Raw genomic sequence first — 23,917 nt, 5'->3', positions numbered from 1 at the left:
TTTTTTTATTTACTTTTTTACATAATTGTCTATCCAATAGTGGAGATAAGTCTAACCTCAGAAAAAAAGGATGAAGGAGCTAATCACACAAAAAAGTTCTTTCATTTAATAATAGTAATTTTAAAATTTACTAGTTTGGTTTGATTCTAGATCATTGGATTAAAAAAATTGAAATAGATACCCGACTAGCTACGTTGAATTCACACCAAAAGCTTCGACCAAAATAAGAATTTTGGTTTGATTTGGTTTGAATTTATAGGGTTTACAAATGGACTAATTCACTTACAAACCAACTCGTGACCTCTAAATTGGGTGTAATTTTAGAACCAATGATTAATATTTTAATAATTAAATAACGTGTTATGCATATGTTTTCATATAACCATAAACTTGGCTCTAAAAGAAACAACTTAACCACTCAATTTTCAAACAAAGAGACTTTTATTCTATCTTGTAGAGTCCTCAATACTCCCGTGGAACCCTAATTCCAGTATTTAAACGAACGGGTAGGTAGGGATGCTAACGAAGACTGGCTGGCGCCAATAGTGTTTTCACATTCCAAAACCTATAATATTAATGAATACCCAATAGATTTTTAATTTTACTTATATATTTATATGTTTTGTAATAATAAACTAATAATCAATATGTAAAAATAATAATTACATGAATAATATAATATTTGCCTAATAAATTTATGATCATTTATTATAAAATACTAATAAAGTATATGATATATAATCTTAAAATAATAATAAAAAACTAAATCTATAAATTTGTAGTATCCAAGAGGCAAGTATCGTAAAATTCATTCATACTCATAAACTATTATTACATGTGCTCGATGTGAGTATTTCCATGAGTGGGATTTTTGCCGTGCATTTTTCTATGGTGTTTGAGTCCCACATACACCTTAAAAAGATTGGGTATACTATGTAAGTTTATAATGTAAACTGTTGAGTATGCCTTCATTAAGTGGAAAAAGAGGGGAAAAATGTAAGCAAATATATCATCAACTATTTATATTAAATAATTCAAATAAATGGTAAATAATGTAATGACTATATATAAATTTTTACAGAGTTAGTGTATAAATATTATTACACTCTTTTATAAAACTTGGAATGTAAATTCATGAATGAAACATATAGTCCAATCTTTTATGTATATTGGTTTTACTTAAAGAGAATATATATGAATAGATGCTCCACTAATAATATATATTTTTTAAACCTTCAATGCAATAATCATCAGCAAACAATAAATAAAATATTTCATAACATTAATTGTTTGTAGGGTGTTATTAATTTTATAAATCTTACGTGTTAAAAATATCCATTATTCACATTTGAATAATTACACTTAGCCAGCATAATTATTACTTTTTTCATAGAACTAGATGCTGATCCATGTTACATGCTAATGTCTAAGCTTAAAAATAAGAAGCGGCCAATGCAGCAGACAATAATGATATATGTTAACATTCTTAGTTGCATGCATTCTTCTTCTACTCCTTAGGAAGGATTACTCTTAGTTGCAACTGATCAACAAAATGAGGGTCACACCACAATCATTGAAAAAGAAAACAAGGACAAGAACCTTAAACAACAAAACAAAATAAACTGAAACTAGGAAAATACTTACAAATGAACTAACATAGACAAGAGAACTTTTCAAACAATTACTACCTTTCCTTCATTGAACGATTAATGGACTTCCTCAATTCCCATGATGATGCTAAACAGCCTCTCAGAGGTGACTGTAGAAACATGGAGGACGTCGAGAGGTGCTTTTGGCGCATCGAGATCGAGGACAAGCAGTTGAAATTACTTCTAAGCTTTATCTTCTCACTATCATGATGCTGGTAATTAGGATCATGCCTCACAGCAGAAGCTTTTAGTGCTTTAGGAAGAACACAGTTGCAAATTGAACCTACCACCAAGTCAACATAGTTTATATTGGTTATACATACTAGGATCATCCTAGTGTTTGTGAAATGTACCAAGACTAAGTTATCACTATTCATCATATATGAGAATGCCTAATTTCATCTAAAAGTTAGCTCCAGAAGTTAACACTTAACACAATTGAACAGGTGAATGGGTACAGTTAGAAGAACAAAGATTTGTTGTCCTAGATCATATACAATATGTAGTCTCATACCAAAGATAATGAAACAAAAACAATAGCAATAATGAATATATTTATTTTTTACATGACAACGTATGAGACAAGATCTGAAACAATAAATCTTTTTGTTTCGTGTTCAAATGCCGGATAGAATAGCTGTATCTAACTCTATCCAAATAGGTAGCTCATAAACTAGTGGCCCAGTTCATTAGTGCTCGTACACTAAAGTAGTGTGGGACTTATAACACTAAAGGCACTAAGAGCAGAAGTTGCCCCGGTGAAGTTTTATATTGTTAGGAAAAAGGGATGATATGCATAAAAAGCAACTAACATAAGATTACACAGAAAAATTGACTAAACAAGCATCAAGTTTATATAAACAATAGATGTCCATGAAAGGGGATATAGATCACATGTTCGTATGGGTATCTGATTCACTATCCCGCGCCAATCAAATATTATCATCTATATTTCTATATTATGTATAAAGGGAAAACATGATGTAACTACCACTATAATATAATTTTACCTTTAACAATTTGTAGTTTTTACAAAAAAAACCATATAATCATATATAACCATTATTAATATATTAACCACACTCTTACCTTAATTTGACCATTAAAATAAAGGCAAAAAATATAATATAAAATACACCCAATAAAAATTATAATATAAAGTAAATTCAATTTAAAAAATATTTTAATTTACCAAAATAAAATATATAAAACTTAAATATTTGATACTAAAAAGAAAAAAGGTAGGTCGGCAGACACACTAGTATAAATAAAAAAAACTCTTAAAAACAAAAAGTAATATTTTTAATTATTTGCTAAATTCTGATTGGTACGAGATAAAGAATGAGACACCCTTGAGGATATGTGATCTCTTTCCCACGAAAGGTAAAAACATTTGAAGCTAAACCAATGGATAAAAGTGTCTTGGCTGCTGAACTTTTGAAGCTAAAAACATAACGAAAAAGAACCTGGCAGTGATGACAATTAAAGGAGAACCCCTAACATAGAAAAAAGATCTGCAATGAGCTTCAAGTTGAAATTTGGAAAATATAGAAAAAATAGTATATGAGACCTAAGGCAAGAAGATTTGAAGAGTTACTGATATGGGTGAAACTGTTAGGGAATTGCCAAGCTGTTAAAAGTGGTTAATTCGGTTACTACCGTTAGGCTATAAATAGACTAATGTAATAGTTAGTTAAAGCAATTTTTTCCAAATATAGAAAGTTCATAATTCTCTTCTAAACACATTCTCTTGTATTCTTGATCTGAAAGGAATAAGATTGTTCGAGTTCTTTTCTTTTGTTCATAAGAATTCCTATCCTTATTCATTCAATTCAACGTTTTCTTTCCTGAATTTCATAACAACCGTAACAATTGGTATCTAGAGCTTTTTTTTTGGGAGGGATGGCTGAATCCACACGTATGCAAGCCGCTATGCATGTCATACACGGTTGTCCAGGATTGACTTTCCTAGATTCGATGGCACCAATGTAAAGGAATGGATATATCAATGTGAAACATATTTCATGATGGATAATACACCGGATGATTTTAAGATGAAATTAGCAATCATGCATTTTGAGGGGAAAGCACTTAAATGGCACCATGGGTATGTAAGATCCATGTGGGTCAATTCCTTACCTACATGGGGGGAATATGTGAAGACCTTAATTGAGAGATTCGGGGAGGCTTATGATGATCCTATGGTAGAATTGATGAGGTTGAGACAAAAGGGTACCATTGCTGATTACCATGATGAATTTGATGCTATCATCACGAGGTTGGATTTATCAGAGGATTATATCCTCAGTTGTTTCTTGGAGGACTAAAAACTGAAGTGCAGATGATGGTAAGAATGTTCCAGCCTCAAACAGTACGAAAAGCATTCACATTGGCCAAGTTATATGAGGCTGCTAGTCCCAATATTCATCCAAATGTGAAAGCTAAGGTTAATGTTAGTCTGGGAGGTAGACCCTTGCTCAATTCTAAGTCTTCAATGGCTACAGGTTCAGAATTGTCGAAAGAAAAGCCAAGATTTAACAAGACTTTGACTCCAGCTTACATGAATGAGAGAAGAGCTAAGGGGTTGTGTTACTTCTGTGATGAGCCACTCACAGCAGAACATGGCTTAACCCACAAGAAGCTTCAAATTCACTTACTGGAACTAGATGAATTAGAAGAAGAGGATGGGGTATCTATCCAGGATCAAGAATTGATTGTCAAACCAAGTGATGAGCATCACATCTCTGTTAATGCTTCAACATGTGTGGCTGGTTTCAGAACAATGCGGTCATAGGAAGATACCAGAAAAAACCCCTACACATCTTGATTGATAGTGGAAGCACTCACAACTTTCTGGATAAACAAGTCGCTGAAAGAATTGGGTGCAAGATTGAAGAGCTTAAACCTATCTTAGTCACAGTCGCAGATGGCACAAAAGTCCCTATCTCATCAGTGGTAAGGAACTTTAGTTGGACACTTCAACACAGTACTTTCACTTCAGATGTAATGCTTCTTCCGTTGGGGTGTTGTGATGTGGTGTTGGGTATTGAGTGGCTCATCACTCTAGGGGACATCACATGGAATTTTGATAAGCTGACTATGGAATTTTCCTTGCAAGGAAGGAGGCATGTGTTGAGAGGGGCCACACAAGTGGATTGCAAAATTGTGAGGGCACAACAAATTGAGAAGACTATGGAGAAAGGGGTGCATCTGTCAATGATTCAGGTGGGAGATCAAGAGGGATTCATCCTACATTCACTAAATACTCATGCAGACACAGAGCAATTGGATCCTTTGATTGAATGTATTCTACACAAGTATGCTGATGTTTTTGTTGCTCCTACTCAGTTACCTCATGAAAGGCCAGAGCATGATCACAAAATTCCCCTGATACATAGTATGGACCTTGTGAATAAGAGGCCATATAGGTATGTTAAGGAACAAAAGGATAATATTGATAAGTTGATCCAAGAAATGTTGAAGTCATGGGTTATTCAGAATAGCACTAGCCCTTATGCAAGTTCAGTGGTTCTAGTTGGGAAAAAAGATGGTACTTGGAGATTATGTGTAGATTACAGGACCTAAATAAGGGGACAGTTATAGATAGATTTCTCATTCCTCTAGTTGATGATCTAATGGATGAATTACATGGCTCTAGTATATTCTCCAAGATTGATCTGAGGGCAGGGTACCATCAAGTAAGAATGAGTTCCCCTGATATTCATAAAACTGCATTCAGGACACATAGTGGCCATTTTGAATATTTGGTAATGCCTTTTGGGCTTACAAATGCACCAGCTACCTTTCAGAGTTTAATGAATTCAGTTTTCAAGGACTTCCTTCGCAAATTCCTCTTAGTTTTTTTTGATGACATTCTGATCTACAGCAGCACACTAGGTGAACATTTGAGGCACTTGGAGTTGGTTCTTGCAATGATGAGAAAGCATCAGTTATTTGCCAAACATTCTAAGTGCTACTTTGGGGTTAGCAGAGTAGAGTACTTGGGTCATTTCATATCAGCTCAAGGTGTGGCTACGGATCCTGCAAAAATCAGTGCAGTGCAGAATTGGTCTCTCCCTCAAACACTCAAACAGTTGAGAGGATTTCTTGGTTTAGCTGGTTACTATAGAAGATTTGTCAAGGGGTATGATACTGTTGCCAAGCCACTCACTGAAATGCTGAAAAAAGACAAATTCAAATGGTCTCCTGAAGCTAAAAATGCATTTGAGCACTTGAAGGAATTGCTGACATCTGCTCCTGTTTTGGCTCTACCCAACTTTGCACAAGAATTCACATTGGAAGTAGATGCATCACGGCAAGGGGTGGGAGCTGTGTTGATGTAGAACAATCATCCCATTGCCTTTATCAGTAGAATGTTGAATCGACAACAACAAGCACTATCAACATATGAGAAGGAACTAATAGCTATGGTGTTTGCAGTTCAAAAATGGAGGCACTATTTGTTGAACAAACATTTCATCATAAGGACTGATCATAGGAGCCTTAAATATATACTGGATCAACGATTAACAACTGATTTTCAGAAAAAATGGTTAGTCAAGCTTATGGAATTTGATTTCTCCATTGAGTATAAGCTTGGAAGGGAAAATGTAGTGGTTGATGCTTTATCACGATTGGAGGGACATGAATGTCAAACATTGTTGGTGCATACCATGGATTCAGAATTGTTAGATAGAATCAAGAACACCTGGGTCAGTGATGCAAGTCTTCAAAGGGTGATAGCGCAGTTGCAAACAGGATCTACTAAGCATAAACATTACGAAGGTCTATAATTGAGGAGAAAAAGTAAATTGGTGGTGGGTAAGGATGCTTCATTGAGGCATGACTTGTTGCAATGGTTTCATGAGGCTGCACCAGGGGGACACTCAGGCAGAAATGCAACTACACAGAGGATCAAGGCAGTGCTACACCGGAAGGGTTTGAACAGAGATGTTAAAACCTTCATTCAACAATGCTCTAACTGCCAGAGTTGCAAGTATGATACAGCTGCTTACCCTGGGTTGTTACAACCATTGCCTATTCCTGATCAGGTCTGACAACACATTACCATGGACTTTATTGAAGGGTTGCCAAATTCTCATGGAAAACAAGTCATCTATGTGGTGGTGGATCGCTTAAGTAAGGCTGCTCATTTCATACAACTGGTGCATCCTTATACTGCTAGCATTGTAGCTCAGGTCTTCATGGATCATGTCTTTAAACTACATGGCTTCCCAAGTTCCATCACGAGTGACAAGATTCAATCTTCATCAGCAGATTTTGGCAAGAACTCATGGCTTTTCAGGGTGTTAAATTGCAACTATCTACTTCTTATCATCCTCAAACATATGGCCAATCTGAGGTAGTAAACAGGTGCTTGGAGATTTACTTGAGGTGCATGTGTGCTGATGCTCCACAACAGTGGTCGAAGTGGCTACCATTAGCTGAGTGGTGGTACAATACTACTTTCCAAACTTCTATACAAGCTACTCCTTATGAGGTGGTTTATGGACAACCTCCCCCAACTTACTTGCCATACTTACCTGGGGAGTCAAAGGTGCAACTAGTGGATAGAAGTTTGGCAAAGAGGGAAGAAATGTTGAAGGTCCTTAAATTCCATCTTAGAAGGGCCCAAGACCGAATGAAGCAACTAGCTGATAAAAGTAGGAGTGATAGGCAATTTAATGAAGGAGACTTGGTTTATGTTAAGCTACACTCTTACACACATTTCAGTAGCAGCTAGAGTAAATGAGAAGCTAGCACCGAAGTATTTTGGGCCTTTTCCAAACATCAGCAAGGTGGGGGCAGTGGCTTATAAGGTTCAACTTCCAGATCATGCTAAAATTCACAATGTTTTTCATGTTTCTCAACTCAAAAAACATGTGGGACAGGCTATTGTTTCCACAGGTATTTCTTCAAATTCAGAAGAGGTTTTGGTGGCCAAGGAACCTGAACTTATTATGGACAGAATCACGGTTAAAAGGAAGGGACAAGCAGTGACTAAGGTTTTGGTAAAGTGGAAACACCAACTAATTGAAGATGCTTCATGAGAATTCTACTTTGATCTTTGCAAAAAATTCTCAAATTTTCATCCTTGAGGACAAGTATGCTTTCAAGGGAAGGGCATTGATATGGGTGAAACTGTTAGGGAATTGCCAAGCTGTTAAAAGTGGTTAATTCGGTTACCACCGTTAGGCTATAAATAGACTAATGTAATAGTTAGTTAAAGCAGTTTTTTCCAAATATAGAAAGTTCATAATTCTCTTCTAAACACATTCTCTTGTATTCTTGATCTTAAAGGAATAAGATTGTTCGAGTTCTTTTCTTTTGTTCATAAGAATTCCTACCCTTATTCATTCAATTCATCATGTTCTTTCCTGAATTCCTTGAATTTCATAACAACCGTAACAGTTACAGTTTCAAGAACAAGATAGAAAAAGAACATAGAACCTAGAGTTCTAGCAAGAGGAAAAATCTCAATCAATCAACTAACCTTCTTAAGTTGATTTAAGGAGAAACTGTAACGATCAACTAGTGATCCTGCTTAGAACAAATTCAAATATGGCATTACAATGCGCTTCATTTGTAAAATTATTATTTAACTCCAAACCAATGCAAATATGTGAGTAGCAACCACTAACTAACTATACAACAAACTTCTAACTATCTAGTGTCTGCCCATTCTCAATATGATCCATATCAATCAGACTAGTTAGCTGGGTGACATTATTAATTAGAGGTTGATAACTAGTTCATTAGAGGGTATTATCCACATAATTTCATTGATATGTGTATAAATATGTGAAGGATAACATCATAATAGCATGGTTGAATTTGTATGAAAATATCTATCCTAAAAGAATTTTGGGTACCAGAGTTATGGAAACAATATTACACAACTAAAATAAAGTTGAGAAAATAGAAAACGACACAGAATATTTAACGTGGAAAAACCCTCAAAATTATAATGGGGAAACAACCACAAGCAAATATAAAAAGTTTTTACTAAGTGGAAAAATGTTAGAAGGAAAATACACTTCCCTCTCTATTTAAAAGAGGAGAAATAATCAAAAGACCCTACAAGTATTTTATACTAAAATGTTATGTGTTTATGAGATTGTGAGATGCAATCGTGCAAAGGTTTCCCCGTGACTCTATGTCAAAATTATGGTAGCAAAATATAAGTTAGAGAAGTTCAATAAGAGTAATTTCTCCTAATGGAAATTGAAGATAAAGACAATTTCGTGAAAGGATAATTGATAAACAATTGAAGGCAGACTCACTAGGGTAACTACTAATAAGTGGAAGAAGATGGAAGAAAATGTTGTTGCCAATTTGCACCTAGCAATGATGGAATTAGTATTGTCAAGCATTGCGGAAAAGAAGACCGCAAAGGAGTGGGATGCACTTATTAAATTGTAGGAAGTCAAGTCATTTCCCAACAAAATATTCTTAATGATGAGACTCTATACTTTTCGGATAAATGAATCCACATCCCTGACGAATCACAACAATAATCTGAATACACTATTTGTTCACCTTACATCAACAAATTTCAAAGTAACGGACAATGAGCTCCAGAGCTTCTACTTTAGAGCTTACCAGATTTATGTGATCAACTCATCATCAACATTTCAAACAATAACGTTTCTAATTATCTATCCTTTGATGATGTTGCAAGAGCTATTCTTGAAGAAGAATCCAGACAAAAAAACAAGAAAGGTAGATTGAGAAGTTCAAAGCAAGGAGAGACTTTATCGATGGTGAAAGCAAGATCAATAGAACGTGAGTCTAGTGAGAATCACAATCATGGCAGATCAATACAACAACCTCTCACGTTTATGTTGCAAGTACCTCATATAATGGAGAAATCTTGTATAGTGAAGTAGCAATTATTTCTAAAGGTGGAAAACAACTTCCTAATGTTTGGATAATGGACTCAGGGGCAAGATGGTACATGACTCCTAGACGAGATTGGTTTTATACTTATAAGCCTATCTCAGAAGGATCCATGTTCATGACAAATGACCATGCCTTAAACTGTTGGAGTTGGTAATGGCTAATTGAAAATACATGATGGTACTATTCACACAATTCAATTGGTACGACATGTGAAGGGTTTGAGGAAGAATCTATTGTCTATAGGGCAATTAGATTACCTTGGGTGCAAGACCCATATCGGTGAGATCTTGAAAGTTATAAGAGGTGTTATTATGGTGATGAAGGCAGAGAAGATCACATCTAATCTTTACATGCTTCAAGGGATATATTGCAAGAGGAACATGCATATGTTGCAACAGCCGGTCAAGAAGGAACAATAATGAAGTTGCATTGTAGACTAGGCCACATGTCAAAACGAGGCTTGAAACTCCTTGCAGGACAGAACCTCTTACTCGGGCTCAAATCGGTAAAGTTACTTATCTTTTTTTTTTAGTATGGTGTGATAACTACTCAACATAGATTGATGTTTAATAAATCAACCTCGAGAAGCAAACACATTCTAGGCTTGATTCACTCTAATGTGTGAGAATCATCGAAAATATCTCTAGGAACAAAATATTTTGCATCATTCAATGATGATTATTCCAGGATATTATAAATTTACCCAATAAAGAATAAGTCAGATGTGTTCCCAATATTCAAGGAATTCAAAGCACACATGGAATTGAAACTAGTAAAAGAATTAAATGTTTGAGAACATTCAATGGAGGAGAATAAATAGATGATAATTTTCTCTTATTATGCAAGTCATTGGCTTTAGATATCTTGGGTTAATACAATGGAGAAATTGACAGAGATGTAAAACATAGGATTCAAGCGGGTTGGATGAAATGGCGGAGTGTTTCACTTCTTATATGTGATAAAAATGTACCGCTCAAACTTAAGGAGAAGGTTAAGACCTGCAATGTTATATGAGACTAAATGTTGGGCGATAAAATGTCAACAAGAAAATAGACTTCATGTAGCAGAGATGAGAATATTGCATTGAATGAGTGGACTAGTGAACAAGATAGGATTAGAAATGAACACATTAGGGAGAAAGTTGGAGCAACTCCTATTCAGAAAAGATAATAAAATCACGCCTTTGATGGTTGGACATGTGTGGAGGAGACCGATAGAAACCTCGTAAGGAGAGTAGATCAAATGTAGGCTAGTCTAATTCCTAGAGGAAGAGAGAGACCAAGAAAAATCGTAGACAAAATGATTAAGAAAGACTTAGAAATTAATATGCTTTATCAATGAACATGATTTATGATAGAATATTATAGTGTCGTTCTCAATCTCACTTAGTAGGATAAAGATTTCGTTATTGTTGTTTGAAGGCAATAAGGTAGCTCAAAGGGAATTACAGTTGCTCATACCCATCAACAAAATAGTGTAACAGAATGGATGAATAAAAGTCTTCTAGAAAGAATAAGAGCTTTGTTGAGAACTGTAGGAGGGCAAAAACAACCAACAAAGATCGAGTCTATGAATTGAATGTATAGTTGGCAAAAGAGTTTGTTATAAAGTAATTGAGACCAACAATTTAGCAAACAATATTATAGGATACAAATTCACTGAAACATAAAAGAATTATTTGAAGAAAATTTTGTAGCACTTTAACATGCAAGATTGTAATCCAACTTCCACCTCACTTCTTACCAAATGTAAATTTTCATAATGTATGTGTCATAGCAATGAAGTAGAGAGGATGAAACCTTATGTATCAGCAGTGGGAAACCTTATGTATGTCATGATATGTACAAGGTCACACATTGCTCAAGCAATTGGTGTGGTTAGTTATTACATGGCAAATCCAGGTAAAGATTATTCTATGAAACATGAAAAGAACCTCAAATGTTGCATTATGTTTAGGAGGATCGAACTTTACTATCAAATGATATGTTGACTTGGATTTTGCACGAGATCTTGATAAAGGTAAGTCTACTACGGAGAAGGATCCTCTATCCCAAAAGACTCTATCCCCATGTCCCTAACCAATAGCATTCCCCAAAATAATATAAAATATTAATTTATGTTTTTTTATAAAAAAATTCTAATTAAGTAACACATTTTGATTGGTTTGATACACCATTGGGAACTTGCAAGAGGAGCGATAAGTTGGTTATCCAAATTATAGTCAATAGTAGCTTTATCTACTATAGAAACTGAATAAAAGGTAGCTACCCAAGCACACAGGAAAGCAATTTGGATTCAAAGTTTAGCGGAAGAACTCAGGTGCAAATAGCAAAAGATTATTGTGTATTGTGACAGCTAGAGTGCCTTGCACATTGCAAGGAAACAACCTTTCATTCAAGGACAAAGTGCATAGTGGTTTAATATCATTTTGTAAAAGAAATGGTAGAAGAAGAGAATGTGGATATGCTAAAAATTCATAGAGAAGAAAACCTATCAAATGTCATGACGAAGTCAATCAACACTAATAAATTTATATGGTATCGATCCTCATATAGCCTAGGAGAAACGTAAGTAACATGGAACTGGCAAGTAAAAGAAAGGTTTTGAAAGCTCATTAAGAACAACTTTAAGTGAGAGATAGTCAGAGACACAATTGGTATAAAGTCACTTTTATTGGCTTTTGCATGTCAACAATAGGAAGTAAATTTCATTGATCTTTATAAACAAAGTATGAGACTTGGACGGTAGTAACTAATGCAAGGGAAGAGGTTGGGGGGTTTTGGAGGGTTAGTTGTAACACTAACACCTTGATTTAGAGCAATATACCAAACAAGGGAAGAGGTTGCAACAAGACTTTACATTCCCTCTAGCCTTTGTCCCTATTCCTCTTGTTCAAGCGCAATGCAAAAGTCAACTACAATCTGAATGAAGTAGTGGGAAGTGGAAAAAATACCTAGCTTGGCCAGTCGATTTACCCATGTTGGAATTGATTTCCCTGTCAGCTTGTGACAGATGTCCTTGCAGAAGTGGTTGCAATTCTTAACTATTAAGTGATATGTGTCGCCATTGTAGCTTGCTGCCTGGCATTCCATAAACTCCCTAACCTGAACTGCATCCAAAGATGTAGTTCCAATGAATATTGACTTCCTAAACTTGAAGCCTGGGCATTGTCGAGGTTCAACCTCAAAAACACCACTTGTTGAGTAGTCATGAGCTCCAAATGCATATTCTACACCATGAACTGCCAAATGCAGGTAAGAGGGATGAGGGCAGAAAATAATAATCTTCATTTGGTTTTTAGATGAGTTCAGCTTATTTGCATAGAAAAATTAGGACACTCGAAAACAAGGACAGATATAAGTCGTGAAAAGGAACAAGTATTCTATATGGAAGTTACAAATCAAAATTTCAGTGCTCACCAGCATTTTCTAGTTTCCTTGCTCAGAGTGCCCTCAAATGATCAGTATGAAATTTTCAAATAAGAAAACATGCAATACAATAAGTGACAGCACTAGATTATTCCACGTTATTTATGCAATGATAAATTAGAAGTTCTCAAGCAACTAGAAGTTAGTGATTTCAGAAACAACATGAACATTCTTGATATATAAATTTTCAAACACATTATCAGGTAAATGTCCACAGGTCCAGAATTGTTTTTGACCTTATTGTCAAGCATTAGGCCAGTTTAGCATTCAATTATATCATCACCCATTACATACTCCATAAAAATATCATTCTCTACTCATGAAAAAATATAGACATGGTATAAAAAAAAGTGCAGCCCAACGCATGTGACTCCCACCTAGTGGGGTGTATTGAGGGTAAACGTACACAACCTTACCCTCGCAAGAGAAGAGGTTGTTTTCCGGAGTTGAACCCATGACCTCCACTTATGAAAAAATATAGACATGCTATGAGCTAGCAAAACTTGTAATGTTCAAATGAAGATTTATCTTTCCACCCTTGTAATAGTATTTAATATTCCTCAACACAAGGGCTAGTACTAATATATTTGGGCACAAATCAGAGTATAAGTCATAAGCTTGGACTAAGACACAGAAATCCAAAATTAAAGAGATTGAAGCCTATAATCATACCTTCTACACCTGAATGAAAGATACCAAGACCAGACCAATACATGTAACCATTCATGGGTGTCAAGTCATACACATTAAGATAAACTGGTGTTTTGGCAGGTCCATAGCTTGCTGAATTGACCTTGTGAAACAGAGAAAAACGGGTCGAAGATTTTCCTTTAAAATGAAGAGGTAACATAGATTTCCATCCTTTCTTAGACTTCAATGTCATCTTTCCCTAAAGGAAACACCAACATAATGCCTGCATCCAATAAATTTTGTACACAAAAATCACAGTTTATTTTCACATCTTCAAGTAATGAGAACAGAAAATTAAAAAACAATGTGCTATGGTTTTGTCATCCCTTCCTTTTTATTTCTGATTACAATATACTAATCTGCTCATTTTCAAAATTTTAACATGTAGTTTTATTGGATATATTTATCAGCAGTAACTTGTATCTCATGAGATAATGGAGGAAACACACATAAAAATCTGACAAATTGATAAAGAACCCATTGACTTTGAAGCATGTTAAGAAACATTATATTCAGTTTAATTTCACCTTTCAAATCTGAGTAATCAGTGAAGATATCTCTCCGTATGATAGTTACTAGGGACGTAGTACGAGTTCAGATACGTGGTTAATTTGGCTATGCAATTTTTCACTTCTTACATGATTATAATAATTACACAACTTTCTTTAAGGTGAACCTATGCTTGGTACACAGAACGACAAATTCAATACGCAGGACACAAGGTTAATGCCAATGCGTGAACCTAGTAACTATCTTTAGTACTATAAGCTTCTTAACAAGGAAAAGGTGCATGCAAGTCAAACTAAAATTGCAGCTACTTGGTTGCAAAAAAGTACACCAAATAGAAAATCCCAACAAACAATTGTAAGATATGAACTTAAAATTACAAGGGCACATTCAGTCCAGAAAAATTTATAATTACTTTCTCATATCGGGAGTCAGGGTGGAGGGTTTATGGAATAGAGTGATAGTAAGGTCGAATGTTCGAGTCTCACCACTACAAATACTAAGATACTAAATTACTAACATTTGCCTATCAAAAAATATTATTTTCCGATATTTTAGAAGACCTTGTAACAATTTTTGCAGATGGAACAAGCCCTAATAGCTTCTTATTTCAGTACAATTACCACTTTTGCCACAATTATGGTCATAGATATATTTCAATGTAAGTTTTCAGATCTAACACAGTGGAAGAGTACAAGAACTGCATCACTAAAAGAGAAAAATGTTTGGTTTACAAGAACAAAAATGAAAAGTGTCAAAGAGATAGAGTAATAATAATGCTAATGAAGAACAGTGTCTAAAGTTTAGAAATTTGTTTCTTAAATCTTAGTATTATTCTATAAATTAATAACAGAACATAATAATAGAGAGAATCTTACAGCTACTGATTGAAAGAGTGATGCCATAAAAGAGAATCAGAAGGCTGTGATAATGAGAAGGTTCCTCAAAACAAAACAACTCACTCTTCAGAGAGAGATAGAGAAGAAAATGTGAAGAAAGAAGGAATGATTGTGTTGAAGATGTGGAGAGAAGTGAAATGAATGAAGCCAGATAAAATAAAATATGCTTAGTTTAGTGTTAATACACTCTGTCCATTTTCAACAAACTTCGTGGTCTAAAACTGTATTAGATTTTATATAAATCAAAATATTAAGAATTGAATTCGCATGAGTAATATTTACTGAAAGAAATAATCATATACTCTAAAGTGATAACTTAATAATAGAAAAAACATATTTGTTTACTTGTTAAAAAATCTCCTCACAAGGCCACTTGGTATGTATGGAAAAATAAATATTACAAAACAAATGTATTTATTGGTAGTATAAAATTTTTATACAATATTAATGTATTTTTATCATTCATATTTAATTATTATTGATTCATTCAAAAAATACAAATTAATAATAAATAATACATGAATGATGTATAAGATGGTGCATGGATATTTTATTCAAAATATATCCTCTTAAATGAAAGATTATTTCCAAAATTTTGAATTCATGAACAAGCAATTCATTTGATTTATCAACAAAACATTCATTCATATAATTTGCCAAAAAAAGTGACAATTATTATTTAAGACAGTGTCTTATTATTTTCAATTTCCACACATATGATTCAATTTTAGAATCTACACATTTTTTATTGTATAACTATTGTTAAGTGTTGTTGTAACACAACACAACGCAATTTTGGGTCTTGTAAGGAAAATACTATTTTAAGTAACCGTTTTAAAGTTAGTGGCTTCGTGCGGATAATGTAACTAAGCACGCACGGACTTCACAGTTGTATTAATTAGTGTAAACACATGTAGTGATTAAGAAATTTAAAAGGACAACTTTGTATTAAACAACTAAACCCATTATTTCATTGACATATTAAATACAACAGTTTGCAATGGAACATTACTATCTTCCATCGTCCTGAATTCCCTTTAAAAATTAATGCTGAATCTTTTTTATAAGGTATATATTCTCACTATGAATTTCATATACTCTTATTATATATGTACCCAAAAAAAATATACTCTTATTATATACATTATATTTTAATAGTGTATGAGTTTTATATATTTTTACTATATTATGTGTTATTTATGTTTAATCATTATTAACTTATAAAAAATTAATATGAATAAATAATGAATGTTATATTGAGTGTATATAAATTTTTATATTGACAGTACATATATATTATATTCTTTTTTAAATTTACACAAACAAAATATCATTAAATTTTATCATGTAATTTATAAAAATTGTCCTTTATTAATGACATTAAATTCATTTCTCTTTATAATCAACTAATGAGATAAATGCTTAGAATTTAATATTTTTCTAATGAACATGATTTATTTATGATATAATATTATAATATTTTTCACTATATATAGTTGATTCTATCTGAGGAGATAAATGTTTTATTGTTGTTTGAATCAATGTTTTTAGTAAATTGAAATGTTTTGATAACAAATTTATTTATTATACATATAATTTTGGAAGATAATCCTATAAATAGGACCAAAACAAAACCCCTAAAATATTTTAAAGAAGAGTAAATCAATCTTTATAAAATTCTGAATCATCTTTGGCTGATAATTTGGTAGCCAGACAAGTCTTTCTTTTGCCTAACATTTAATGTACCCAAAATATCAATAAAAAGTACCAAAATATCAATAAAAAAGTACCAAAATAAAGTCCATTAGTGTACTGTACCCCAACATTGCCATTTGCCATTCCCTTCCTATCACAATCAAAGTACTTGTATTCTATCACATTATTTACTCTTCCATTGCTTTACATTTCACGGGTGTCTTGTGTTATGTCTTCCCTTTTATATTTTCCTTTTCTTCTTATTGCACTCATCACAATCGGTTGGATTCTCAAGTTCATGGGTGTAAAAATACATGAAAACATCCCATGGATGCAAATGTGATCCACTATTCCATCATGTATAAATGCTTATCAATATGCCATAAGATACTTGTCCAGTGGTATAAGACCTCACTGAATCCCTAATAGATAATACACAATTTTAAAGATTCAATGACATTTGTTGGAATGGACAACTATATACTTTAAAAGACATTAATTTTTTACTCATATAGGTTGGGAATATTGTTGATTATACAAAAAATAATTGTCAATAACAAAATTTGGTGGCAACATTAGTGGCAAGCATCTCAAACAAAATTATGTCTACAAATTCAAAGGAAGATATAATGATCTAGTCTCAATTGACTTTTCATTTATATTTATATTCCAAGTTGTCCATAGATTCAAGAACCAAACTGGTGATAAAATAATAATGCAAATGGACCACTTGATTTATCAACTTCATCGGACAAATGGGTATCACATTATTTCTTAGGCATCACATTAAATAAAATAACTGGTCCCAATTCCAAGCAATGAGTCCGAATGCCAGAAATGCCATGGAGATTTGAGAGCACGTGGGGTGATTGGGGATTTGACATTGTTGAAGGTGAAAAAAGTTAAACAATAGCAGTAAAGTAGGGCTATTGTTGCTGCAACCAACGACAACTGTTCCCAAACAATTAAAAGAAATGAGAAGAGTCCTATGACATAGAGTCGATAATAAAAAAGAACAGTTCAATACATTTGATCGGGTTTGAGTGAGATAGATATATATAACCTTATATTTATTAGTGTGGAGAATATTTCAGAATTTAAATTGATGACTTCGAGAACCTTACTTTACGTAGAGGTTCATCTTCACAACACGTATAATGATGGAAATTGGAATTGAGTGTGCAAGGTATGCATAAAAGGTTGATCAACTATTCAACTCCAATGAGCTGTGGAAATTATGAATAATGTATCTGTAAGTATACGTGGTTAGCATTACTCTTTGGTTTTCATATATAGTAGGAACTTGAAGCATGGGTAGGTATAGGTCTGGTCGAACCAAGTAAGGTTTGTCTTTTATCTAACTATAAATATTGTTTAGATTATTTTTTAAACCTGAACCTAGATCTGAAGGCTAATCGTATCTTAAATGTTGATTGGCTTCGTTTTTTAATTTGACTATGATCTTAGATCCGATTAAATATATTGCATATCATTTTAGATAAATTATTCTCAATATTACTTATTATTATTATAGACAATTAATTCAACATATGAAATGATATATATGTAAATATTATGTTAATCATTCACATATATTTATATGATAAAAAAATTAAAGAATAATAATATTTTGGGTCAAATAAATGTTGGTACTCTATACAAAATTGAATATGTACATACAAAATGATGAATGAGTGACCATGAGACAGGTAGGTTAGGGCCATGTTTATCCCTTATTCAACCTAAATATTATTCAGACCTAACTTTAGAACTCGAACTCGACTCTAGACCTGACAATACCCTATTATATTTAAGTTTGATCATGATCGGGTTAAACCAAATGAACAGATAGAGTAGGGTCTTACTCATCAATACTTACACACAGGTCATAAAGCTAAGTTCACTTAGCAGCCAGTAGAAGCAACACAGTAATTGGTATGTTTGTCCTTCAAATTATATGGACCTCTTCCTTCTTTTGTTTTTTTCTTTTATTCCGGTGTTACTGTTTTGGTTGGTCTGTCACATAAAATATTCTTTGTGGAATATGGTATCCAACAGTTTAAATGATGTTAAAAAAATACTTGCACATGAGGAGAATTTTCAAAAGGGACATGGTTAGAAGTTAGTACAATTTTGACACAGTTCTAAAGTGATTAAAAAATTCATTAATCAAAGGTAGATAATAATGGCAATTATTGCTATGAACCATGCATTAATTTTTTTTAATAAATACTTATTTCATTCTCTCATACTTTTTTACATTACCACTTTGATCCCTAAAAAATTGAAAAACTCAAAATGATCCACAAAATTTTTAAATGTGAGTTAAATTAGCCATTTTTAGCATATTTTAAAACACTTGGTATGAACTAATTTGTCCCTAAAAGGACTAATTTGACCCACATTTGTAATTTTTGGGGACCATTTTGAGATTTTTAATTTTTGACGAACCAAACTAATAAGGTCGAAAAACATAAGGGACTAAAATCAATAATTACTCTAATTTTTTTTAAGGTATCCATCTTATTTTCTTTTATTCTTTGCAAAAGATAACATATATACTAACTTTGATAAGGCATGGATGCTCAAGCCTTGTTTTAAGTACTATTTTGATTATATATTCATCCGGGGGACTATCTTAACAAATTCTCTGTCTAGGATTGAACATTTGGAATATAAAGTGTGTAAGATTTTTTTGGGTACTATGAATATTATCTAATATAGCAAATCTCAAGTGCACGATTATGTCGTCAAGTAATAAAATATCGATCCTACGAGCACTGAAAAATTATTTTAATTATAGCAATTAACTTATCCTTAACTCAAATAGGAATTAAAGTGAATTTAGAACAATTGAATTTAGAACAAATGAATAATTGACAAGAATAATTATGAAAATATTAAATATGATTAAAATCTAATTTAGGAATAGTTCTCAGGATAAGGGTTACTGCATTTACACTCACAAATTCTTGTTCTGCTCATTTTCATCAACTTTAAGTTGTGAGGGTGAATTGCTCTTTGATATGTGTCATCCTCTCTCAAGCTCCGACATGTGTACTCAATTGAAGTTCACCTACTCTCGTGGTACGATTATCAATTAAATCATTTACTTGGATCTTTCTATCTATCGCTTTGTAGCAACTCAAAGTGAATTTTATAAAGCCTTGCGAATCCTAAGACTACTCTCGTGAATTAGGATTCTAGTTTGAATAACTGAGTGGTCGAATAGTTGGGTTCGCCTCTCAGTCCTTCCCCAATGTATCTAAGATGTGTAATTTATTAGCCAAACAACTCACACGAATAAGACTCGGTTTAATTATTCAAATCACAACACTTAATGAAATATAAGTAAGAACAAATGTTTATTGAATGTAAAAGGGCATAGCCCAAATCCTAGAAACAAAGGGAATTACTCACAAAAGAGAATACCAAATTCTAAATTAGAGAATTGTAATGTAAAGTGTAAAATGTTTTTCATCCTTGAGGGAGAACCCTCATTTATCCTAATTACAAAATATTGGCATAAGCCCAAGAAAACAAATCTAAAAAATAGGAATAAAATATAACATTCACGACTTCTTTTGGCCATTCAATTGGTCTTCGCATAGCCTCAATATTGAATTCATCTTCTTGCACTCAATCTCTACTCTTTTTTGGCTTCATTCCATCCAAACTGCACAATATAGCCAAAAACATTCGCTCAACTCAAACAAAGAGAAATAAAAGCTTAATTATATCCTAAAATGCAAATTAAATGCAATGCAAATGTAACATGATTTCACACTCATTAAATCCCCTCAAGTTTATCTTTTTCTTATCCTGAAGCAAATATTATGTCAAACTTTCACAATCATGTATGAATGATGATATAGAAACCATGACCCAAAGTAATAAACATTCTCATGTTAGTTTTGAAACAATCCAGATATCAAGACAAGACAATCATACACAAATTTAATTCAAGCTATGTCTTCGAGTCATAACAACTACTTGAATCAGGGTCACTATTCTCCCATACTCTCATGTGTTTAAAGGTCGTTGTGTTTCACTCAAATTTTCATGAAAGTAAATTACCATAGGCTTGATTATAAACCAAATTGCCACTAACTGTATTTGAATGTACGCAAAAATCAAGAGGCCTTTAAGTGGTTGTAATGTGACCAAGGTGAATGATTTGAGGCGATATAAACAAAGAAAAGATAATTCAAAATTCTTACGATTGTTTCCCAAAATACTTATACTTTTTAGACATCCAATTGAAACATTGAGATTATCTTAATAGACCTTACTTTGTCATATGATCATTTTTTGATCAACACTTCTCTTTATTATATACTTTTTCAATCATTTCTCTTTTAGTAGTCTTTGTATTATTTTTTTATTCCTTCTTATTATTTTTCTAAAAGAGAAATGATAAAAAAAATAATCTCTTTCTCACCTTTTTATGGTTTCCTTCACTACACATGACTTTTTTACCTTTTCTATTGCTTCAACCAAACATCACAAATTACTTCAAACCCTCATTAGAGTTGCTATGAAAAATCATTAAATTTCATGCTCAAAAGTGGACAACTAATGAGTTTTCAATATTTATAGCAAGCAGTTGAAGGTCAAAAGAAAAAGTCATAATTGCCTATATCATTTTCATGCATACAGACATACTTCAATCTTGAAACGGTCACAAATCAAGTTCTAGAATATACAATCATAGAAAATTATGCACTCATGAAAGAAAGAAAGAAAGGGGTTTTATGCAATTGTAAATTCAAATCAAAACCTTTATAGTGTTTGACCCAAGTTTCTCACATTTGATAATCCAGCAAAAGTTATGAAACAAAGACCTTTATTTAACCAAATTTAATTCACAATTGTCAAATTTAATGTCTTTCATGTTATTATTCTATCAACAATTTTTTATTCAACATGGTAACAAATTAACAATCATCATTCATGTATATTTTTTCATTTAAAGCATATCGACAACACATAAACTAAAGGATAAATGATATATGAAATATATGATAATGCATGATAATATGAATATTCAACCAAAAAAATTAAAATCTATATGGTATGCATGACATTATTGAACTATCTAAATGCAGAATTCCCTCAACTAATAGGCACTAATAGGCACTATAGTCTCAAATGACCCATATGTCCTAGATGGATTATATGCAAATACCTTATTTGAATGGGGCAACTAATAGGCACTATAGTCTTAGCCCTTTTCCATGTAATTTTTTTTTGTTTCTTTAGAGTTTATGATTTTTTTTTACCGACACTATATACACCCCCTACAAAGGCTTCGAACTCAGGGAGACACTTAAGCAGACGCTAAAACACTAAAATTAATTAATTTAAAAATGTATCTCCAACGTGGGTTGCCTCCCATGAAATGCTTGTTTAACGTCATTAACTCGACGGTTGATCATTGTGCATCACACAGGATCCCATAAACTCATACCTGAGGATGGAAGGAGTGTTTTTACTTTTATTTTAGGTGCTTTCACTTTCTCCCAATTATAAGATTTAGGTGTGATCCTCAAGCTCTCATCATATAGATTGCAGGGGAGTGGTGAGCTTGCATTTATAGATTCACTACACTCGGCCACTTTCTCATCAAAATTCAAAGTATAACCTTCCAGCATGCTTCTCTCCAAGAGATTCTCATATTTCACTTTAGGCACTTCCTCTTTTACTACTTGGTTCAACATATCAACCTTGCAACATGAGTCATCAGGAGAAGGTTGTTTAATAGATTTAGCAATATCAAATTCAACTTTTTATTCCCCTATGCTTAGGGAAAATTTTCCATTTTTAACATCAATTATATCACCAGAGGTAGCAAAAAATGGTCTACCTAATATGATTGGAATTTGTGCATCTTCTTCCATCTCTAGTGTTACAAAATCCGTTGGAATGAAAATTTTCCCAACTTTGATAGGAACATCCTTCAAGATGCCTATAGGAAATTTGACTGACCTATCTGCTAATTGAAGTTATATAATAGTGGGTTTTAGTTCACTCACATCCAATTTTTTACATACGGATAAGGGCATGAGGCTCACACTTGTCCCTAAGTCCCATAAAGCACAGTCAAAATTCGTATTACCAATTAAGCAAGGGATAGAGAAACTACCAGGATCTTTTAGTTTTGGAGGCAATTTATTTTGAATTAAAGCACTACACTCCTCAGTTAAAGCAATTGTTTCATAATCATCTAGTCTTTTCTTTTTAGGTAGAATATCCTTAAGAAATTTCATGTTCGTAGGCATCTCTTGCAATGTCTCAGTGAAGGACACTTCAATATATAATTTCTTAAGGATATCTAAGAACTTCCCATATTTCTTTTCTAACTTTGCTTTTTCAAATCTTTGGGGAAAAGGAATTGGTGGCACATATGGTGGTGGAGCTTCATACTTAGACACATTTTCAAAATTTTGTTCCTCTTCAGGGAGTTGTGTCTTAGTATGTTTCTCTTCCACTTGTATATCAATCTTAGTTCGTGGAAAATCCTTGAGTTATTTCCCACTCATTAATCGAATAGCCCTGCAATGTTCATTATTTGGATTTTTCTCTGCCTGTCCTAAAAACATCCATGTTTGCCTATTAAAGTTGCTAGCTTGTTGGGCAATTTGTGCATCTAACATTTTTCCATCGATGACTAGGTTTTTTATCTTAGAATTCAAATCATTTAACATACTTAAATGTTTTCTATTAATTGTGATTTGATCCTCTTGAAATTTATTAAGGTTAACAAATAATTTTTCCTGACCTTTCATTATTGTTATAAGAGTGTGATTAATAGGAGAAGCCCCATGGATTCTTACAGTCTCACAGAATTCCAAGAACTAATCAATATGAGCATTCATATCTTCATGACCTCCTCCTCCAAATTGGTTTTGCATCACCATTTGGATTAGAGCAGATGACAAAGAAAAGTTATCTACCTCAATAGTTGGGCATATTATTCCAGGATATGAACTACGAGCATTAGGACCTGCATAGTCGCGAAGTGGTTTTTCATCTCGTTCAACCATTGTTTGTACATGCGCACATCTTTCTCTTGCTCTTTCTATTTGTTGCCTTCTTCTTCTATGGAAAGTCTTTTTTGGCTCTAAGTAGTAATTCGAACTTTGCA

The 23,917-nt window shown here is 33.0% G+C and overlaps 1 protein-coding gene across 1 annotated transcript; it reads right to left on the bottom strand.

Annotated features, from left to right (window-relative positions):
* Positions 1-1,352: 1,352 nt before the first annotated feature.
* Positions 1,353-15,257, bottom strand: LOC109337301 (deSI-like protein At4g17486). The gene is made up of 4 exons (XM_019574247.1): positions 15,055-15,257; positions 13,652-13,892; positions 12,505-12,792; positions 1,353-1,932 (listed from the first exon to the last, which is right to left on the bottom strand). The coding sequence occupies exons 2-4, from the start codon at positions 13,860-13,862 to the stop codon at positions 1,685-1,687; spliced, it is 747 nt and encodes a 248-aa protein (XP_019429792.1). The 5' UTR covers positions 13,863-13,892; positions 15,055-15,257; the 3' UTR covers positions 1,353-1,684.
* Positions 15,258-23,917: the final 8,660 nt, after the last annotated feature.

The sequence above is a fragment of the Lupinus angustifolius genome, unplaced genomic scaffold, assembly GCF_001865875.1.
Source record: "Lupinus angustifolius cultivar Tanjil unplaced genomic scaffold, LupAngTanjil_v1.0 Scaffold_5_59, whole genome shotgun sequence".
Lineage (NCBI taxonomy): Eukaryota > Viridiplantae > Streptophyta > Magnoliopsida > Fabales > Fabaceae > Lupinus > Lupinus angustifolius.
The sequence above is the reverse complement of the archived record's forward strand: the minus strand, read 5'-3'. Positions and strand labels throughout refer to the sequence as shown.